This window comes from Budorcas taxicolor, chromosome 15 (assembly GCF_023091745.1).
Source record: "Budorcas taxicolor isolate Tak-1 chromosome 15, Takin1.1, whole genome shotgun sequence".
Lineage (NCBI taxonomy): Eukaryota > Metazoa > Chordata > Mammalia > Artiodactyla > Bovidae > Budorcas > Budorcas taxicolor.
In genome coordinates, this window is record NC_068924.1 from 48986137 (window position 1) to 48993224 (window position 7088).

General features: G+C 44.7%; 1 protein-coding gene across 1 annotated transcript; it reads left to right on the forward strand.

Annotated features, from left to right (window-relative positions):
- Positions 1-2588: 2588 nt before the first annotated feature.
- Positions 2589-3536, forward strand: LOC128060950 (olfactory receptor 52P1-like). Its single transcript, XM_052653312.1, has one exon. It carries the CDS (start codon positions 2589-2591, stop codon positions 3534-3536), a length of 948 nt encoding a protein of 315 aa, XP_052509272.1.
- Positions 3537-7088: the final 3552 nt, after the last annotated feature.

Genomic DNA, 7088 nt, shown 5'->3' on the forward strand with positions numbered 1-7088 from the left:
CTTGCTATTCTTTGGAACTCTGCATTCAAATGGGTATATCTTTCCTTTTCTCCTTTGCTTTTCGCTTCCCTTCTTTTCACAGCTATTTTTAAGGCCTCCTCAGTCAGCCATTTTCCTTTTTGCATTTCTTTTTCTTGGGGATGGTCTTGATTCCTCTCTTATGTACAATGTCACAAACCTCTGTCCATAGTTCATCAGGCACTCTGGCTATCATATCTAGTCACTTAAATCTATTTCTCACTTCCACTTTATAGTCATAAGGGATTTGATTTAGGTCATACTTGAGTGGTCTAGTGGTTTTCTCCACTTTCTTCAATTTCATTCTGAATTTGGCAATAAGAAGTTCATGATCTGAGTCACAGTCGTCTCCTGGTCCTAGTAAACAGTAAAAGTGGCACACTTTTGAGTGGCAGCTTAGGAACTAAGGAAACTTGATTCAATTATTAAAAGACTGAGTGGGGGGAAGGAAAACATGGAAAGGAAAGAAAATAAGATTGCTTCACTTAAACCTGGATTTTTCAACTCTCAATTGCCTCCACACCAAAGAAAAGGCACTGAAGCAAGCACACTCCAAAAACGAAATCTTACCTAGCTATATGGATCTGTGTCTTCTGAATACAGCCTTGCACATGTGCTTTCCACAACATATACAGACACAATCACACACTCAGCCAGACACACAGTATTCCCATTCATAGCATGGGACAGTTTTACGTATACCATTTCATGAAATCCCCCCACCCGGATATTTCTCTGTCCCTGACCCTTCAGCCACCACCCAAATTAAATCCCTTCTAGATCTGCTTTGGTCCAAGATGGATGGTGAAAACTTGAGGAAGAAGATAGTACAGAAGGGAAAGTAGGGAATACATGGAGGCAAGGAGGAAGAGGCAGAAGGAGACAGTGTGATTCATTCATTATCACAGTAACAGCCACAGTTGGCACAGGTATGAAAAATCAAGCATCCTGGCCCAGGGTTCCTTCCCCCAGATCACACTGGAAGACCTCACCCTTTCTCTTCTTGCAGTTTTGTCTCTGGGTTTGGACAGCTGATGCAAGAGTTTACAAGGAATATTGCCATTTAAGGTCAGGGATACGCATGGGCTATCTCCAAAGGATCCAATCAGTTTCACACTCTCTGTCCCAACTAGAAACCAGAACGTAGTCACATCCTGTTATCTTAGAAACCAGGGTATGACAGGTAGCTTTGTCTCTCTCCACTCTTTTCTGCTCTCTCCTGTGTCCGTTTCTGATTCTTATTCTCAATCTTCTCTCCTTTTCATCCTTATCTCCTCTCCATCTAGTGTCTCTCCTTGAATTTTTAAATTTAATCTCCGCTCTTTCTCAGATTCTCAATTACTGGCTGGCTAGTCGTTAAGAGAGAAATGAGAAGGCACGTGTAAGAGAGAGAAGATCAGGGGATACAGAGAGTGTGAATAGTGGACAGAGATGGGGAGGAGATATGTAGGAAGTCAGTACTATCATTAGACCAACCTTAGTCTCTCTATTTGCTTACGGTGAGTGAGTCTATTATTCTAGTGATTAAAATTCTCTTCTCATCCCTTCTTTTTTTCCCATGTAATTTTTATTTTTATAAGAGACTATACTTTGTCTACAATTGTCTCTTAGTAACTATATCAGATCACCCATTATGGCTGAATCACCTGACATCTACCATTGACAAATTCTGCATGATTTCACCTGTTTTCTAGCAGCATCCATACAGGACACCTGATGCAAGCACAGGATCCCAGTACTAGCATTACTCAGGCAGTGTTGTGGCTGTAACAGTGTACAAGAGACCCAGCCCCTCAACATGTGCTTCACTGTGCCTGATCTGAACCCAGATTTTTTTTTTTAATTTTTAAAAAAGTTTTGGTGGTGCCACACAGAACATGGGATCTTAGTTCACTGATCAGAGATCAAACCTATACCTCCTACACTGGAAGCATGGAGTCTTAACCACTGGGCTTCCAGGGAAGTCCCCTCGACCCAGATTTTGAGCCTTAACTGTGAGTAATCATAGGCTCGATGGATGGAAAAATCCACCCAATATTTCCTTGCTTTCCCTTCTCTTCCCTTCAGTCCTGATTTTCCCATCTTGAAAAGTAACCACATCTGATTCATTTTACCATGACATTACCCTTATATGGTCACCCAGGCAGATGACTCAGAGTAAGTAGATGGATATAGACAGAGTATAGGTAGAAGACGATTCACAAGCAGGAAAAGAAAGAAAGCTGAAAGAGTTTCTAGCTGCTCATCTTCACCATGAAGAGGGTTCTGCACCCATTCCACTCACCCTTCACCCTCTAAGACAGACATTATCAAATCAGACAGAAGAGGAAAGGGCTCCTTTGAATGAATCCTGATCATGATAACTTCACCTCTTGGCTTGCATCATTTCCAAGCACTCTATAATCTTCTCACACTGAATGATTTTCATGATATATAACTCAAATATTTCCTGCTGCCATTTCTGTTTCAGCCACAGCATAAGGATGCATCCCAAATGCTTCATCTCTCAGCACTTCCTAGAGTTCAGATCAAGACAATAATTTCTCTACCTACCCTAATTTGACTTAGCCATGAAATTCACAAACCACAGCCAGGAGAATCCAACCTCCTTCCTGCTTATGGGAATTCCTGGCCTGGAGGCCTCCCACTTTTGGATTGCATTTCCATTCTGCTTCATGTACACCCTGGCAGTACTCAGCAACATGGCAGTGCTGCTGGTGGTGTACTCAGAGCCTGAGCTGCACCAGCCCATGTATCTGTTCCTATGCATGCTGTCCATCATTGATCTGGTGCTCTGCACCTCCACTGTGCCCAAGCTCCTTGCACTGTTTTGGGCAAACACTGCTGAGATCACCTTTGGGGCCTGTGCCACCCAGATGTTCTTCATCCATGGCTTCTCAGCTGTAGAATCTGGCATCCTGCTAGCAATGGCCTTTGACCGCTACTTGGCCATCTGCCGGCCCCTGCATTATGGGTCATTGCTGCCCCCAGAGGCTGTGGGCAAGTTGGGGGCTGCTGCTGTGTTTCGGGGCTTGGGACTCATGACCCCACTCACCTGCTTACTGGCAAGACTGAGCTACTGTGGCCGAGTGGTGGCCCACTCCTACTGTGAGCACATGGCTGTGGTGAAGCTGGCATGTGGGGGCACACAGCCAAACAACATCTATGGCATCACTGCTGCCACATTGGTGGTGGGCACTGACTCCATCTGCATTGCTGTATCCTATGCACTCATCCTCCGGGCTGTGCTCGGCCTATCCTCCAAGGAGGCAAGGGCTAAGACCTTTGGCACTTGTGGCTCCCACCTGGGCGTCATTCTTCTGTTCTATACACCGGGACTCTTCTCGTTCTACACTCAGCGCTTTGGCCAGCATGTGCCCCGGCACATCCACATTCTCTTGGCTGACCTCTACCTTGTCATGCCGCCCATGCTCAATCCCCTCATCTATGGCATGAAGACCAAGCAGATCCGGGATAGGGCCCTCCAACTGCTGAAGCGGGGCATTGTCCAGTCATAAAGTCTTCAACCTCACCTGGAGACCCCACCCTATTCTTCCCTTAGCCTTTGGGCAATGTCTAAGAGATCAGTGGCTCCCAGCATGATGGAGAGACAGAAACCCACCTTCAAAGGTATCCTTCCTTTGATAAGGAGGCACAGCACAGGTGGGATGGGAGAACCATCAGGTGTTTCCCACTTGTGATGTGGGTGTGGTTACAATGCCCTGGGAGCCTCTGTGCAATGGGAAACATGGTTACCAAGCAGAAGACGGCTTCCCAGGGAATCCCATTCTGCTGTTCTGACATGTTTCCTGCCTTCCAGGAGACCTTGATAAAGTGAGAAAAATATGACTAGAGGTCTGACAAGGAGAAATAACTTTCATCCATAGTCAGGTGTTCCTACTCTGATGGGAATACCTGGATACCTCCCTCAGTGAGCACTAAATTTGATGGGAGAAACACACAGAATTCAAAGGGGCAGAAAGACACAGAGGCAGACCAGTCAGCGGTGGGTCAAAGGGACAACAACAAATAAGAATCAAGGGCAGAGGCGGTCCTAAGATGGCAGAGGAATAGGACAGGGAGATCACTTTCTCCCCCACAAATTTATCAAAAGAACATTTGAATGCTGAGTAAATTCCACAAAACAACTTCTGAACGCCAGGAGAGGACATCAGGCACCCAGAAAAGCAGCTCATTGTCTTTGAAAGGAAAAGAGGTAGGAAAAAATACAAAAGATAAAAACAGAGACAAAAGAGGTGGGGACGGAGCTCTGTCCCAGAAAGGGAGTCTTAAACAAGGTTTCCAAACACCAGGAAACACTCTCACTGCCGAGTCTGTGGTGAGCCTTGGAAGCACAGAGGGCAACATAACCAGGTGGAAAAATAAATAAATAATTAAAACCCATAGATTATGTGCCCAATGGTAACTCCCCCAGGAGAGAAGCAGCACAGACGTCTGCATCCACCACTAGCAAGTGGGTACTGGTCAGGGAAGCGTGGGCTGCATTGCTTAGAGTAAGGACCAGACCTAAATGCCCCAAGGGCAATCTGAAGACACTAACTTGGGCTAGCAAACCAGACTGTGGGATAACTACCACGCGAAAAGCCCTAACCTAAGACACCGCCAGGCCCACTCACAGAACTAAGGACTGAGCAGAGCTAGCCGGCTGCAGGCCATACCCCTCCAGTGACAGGCAGACAGAGCTGGAAGGGGGCAACCATGGCTCCAGAGAGGCATTATCTACCAAACTGCAAGCAGGCTTCATTGCTAACTAAGACTTCTTGGGATTCTGGACAGTCAACATCCGCCTGAGAAGGTGCGCCAGTTGTACACCCAGAAAACTGAGCAGCAGGGACGGGGGGAGGCGATAAGTCACAGCGACCACGCTCGCCAAACACCTGGTCACCTGAGCTGCTCAGACCTGGGAAGGGCACAAAATGCAGGCCCAACCGAGTCTGCACCTTTGAGGAGTATCCGAGTACCTGAACCTGAGGGGCTTAGACCTGGGAAGTGCATACAACCCAGGGCCAGACTCAGACAGGTCCCAGTAGAGCAGCCTAGAGCCTAAGCAGTGTTGACAGGGAAAGCACACATGCCATGAGCGGGGGCAAACCCAGTGTGGCCGAGACACTGCAAGCACACGCCAGTGTTATTTGTTTGCAGCATCCCTCCCTCCCCACGACACAACTGAACAAGTGAGCCTAAAAAAGTGTCCACCACCGCCCCCTTCTGTCAGGGCAGAAATTAGACACTGAAGAGACCAGCAAACAGAAGAAGCTAAAACAGAGGGAACCACCTTGGAAGTGACAGGTGCAATAGATTAAAACCCTGTAGTTAGTACCAACTACATAGGAAGGGGCCTATAGATCTTGAGAAATATAAGCTGGATCAAGGGACTATCCAAAAATGAACTGACCTCACACTGTCCACAACAACACCAGAGAAAGTCCTAGATATATTTTTACTATTTTCACTATCATTAATTTTTTAAATTTTTTAAAATTTTTAAGTCCTCTATTACTCCTCTAACTTTCATTTTTATAATGTACTATTACTTTTCAAAAAAAAGAGAGACCCTATTCTTAAAATATATATATATTGTAATTTTTGTGACTTTGTTTTTTTTTTTTTTTTTTTTGATATTGTATTTTTAAAAATCCAACTTCTACTCTAGATTTTTAACCTTTGCTTTTTGGTATTTGTTATCAATTTTGTACCTTTAAGAACCCACTCTTCAGTACCCATTTTTACTTGGGAGTGAGATTACTGGCTTGACTGCTCTCTCCCCCTTTGGACTCTCCTTTTTCTCCACCAGGTCGCCTCTATCTCCTCCCTCCCCCTTCTCTTCTCTACCCAACTCTATGAATCTTTTTGTGTGTTCCGGACGGTGGAGAACACTTAGGGAACTGATTACTGGCTGGATCTGTCTCTCTCCTTTTGATTACCCCCTTTTATCCTCCTAGCCACCTCTATCTCCTTCCTCCCTCTTCTCTTCTCTCTATAGCTCTGTGAACATCTCTGACCAGTCTAGACTGTGGAGCACATATAAGGAAGTGATTACTGGCTGTTGGGGTCCTTTAATGGACAGGGACCAGGCAGTCCAAAGGTGACGATAAGAAAGTGAAAGAGAGAAAGAGGCTGATACTTCCTTGTTTACACAGAAAACCAATAAAGTCCTTGACACAGGACTTGCATCTCTCACAAAGGCACCGGGCGCCTTCTAAAGGTGGGGTGAAGGCACAGGGTGGCTTCTCGAGAGAGTCTTAGAAGCCTGGGCAGCAGAGTGAGCAAGACGGGTCTCTGCACTCCAAGGAATCAGCTGAAGAAAAAGAGAAAGAAAAAAGAAAGAAAGAAAGAAAGACACGGGGACCCAAGCTCTGATGGAGCAAAGGTGCTTTAATGATTTTTCTGTGAGTATATATAGGCTGTAGTACAAGAAGTTTCTTTTGTCAATGATAAAGATCAGAAAACCAAATGTACAGTAACTGTTACCAAGGGAACAGGGATGATGATGGTCACAAGGTCAGGAGACAATACATATCTCAAGAAAGGGGATCAAGACTAAGCAGTTTTGTCGTAAAGAGAATGTTTACTAAAGGAGATTCAAGCCTGTCTCACACAATGACCCCAGATCCTGGGAGCAGCATGCTATTTCACTTAAAAAGAAACAAAGGACTTGTGAGAAACAGCATGTAGGAATCCTCCTGTTAAACACTCCCTGACAATTCTCCATTATTTATTTATAATATTTGTAAAAAGAGTTCTGATCATTAGAGTTTGTTTGGTTTTAACAATCTTTGCATGAAGGCAATGGTAGATGATAAATATAATTATCAAGACAATCATTAAAATTACAGTTCCAGAATCAATGTTGTGAGTAATGCTTCAAAACCATCCACGTGGTTCTAGCCCAGATAATTGATTAGCTAGTTGTTCAGCTAAAGTTTTCAAATTAGTAGAAGAGGGAAGATTATTAGAAAAGGTTGCAAATATTTCTTTTTGTAATAATTGTACATTCAGAGAGACATTATCATGTATGTTTTGTAAATGAAATTTGATTTGTTCCCAGT

What these genes read in the sequence shown, in the direction of transcription:
- LOC128060950 (XM_052653312.1), top strand. Translation starts at nt 2,589, where the DNA reads ATGAAATTCACAAACCACAGCCAGGAGAATCCAACCTCCTTCCTGCTT.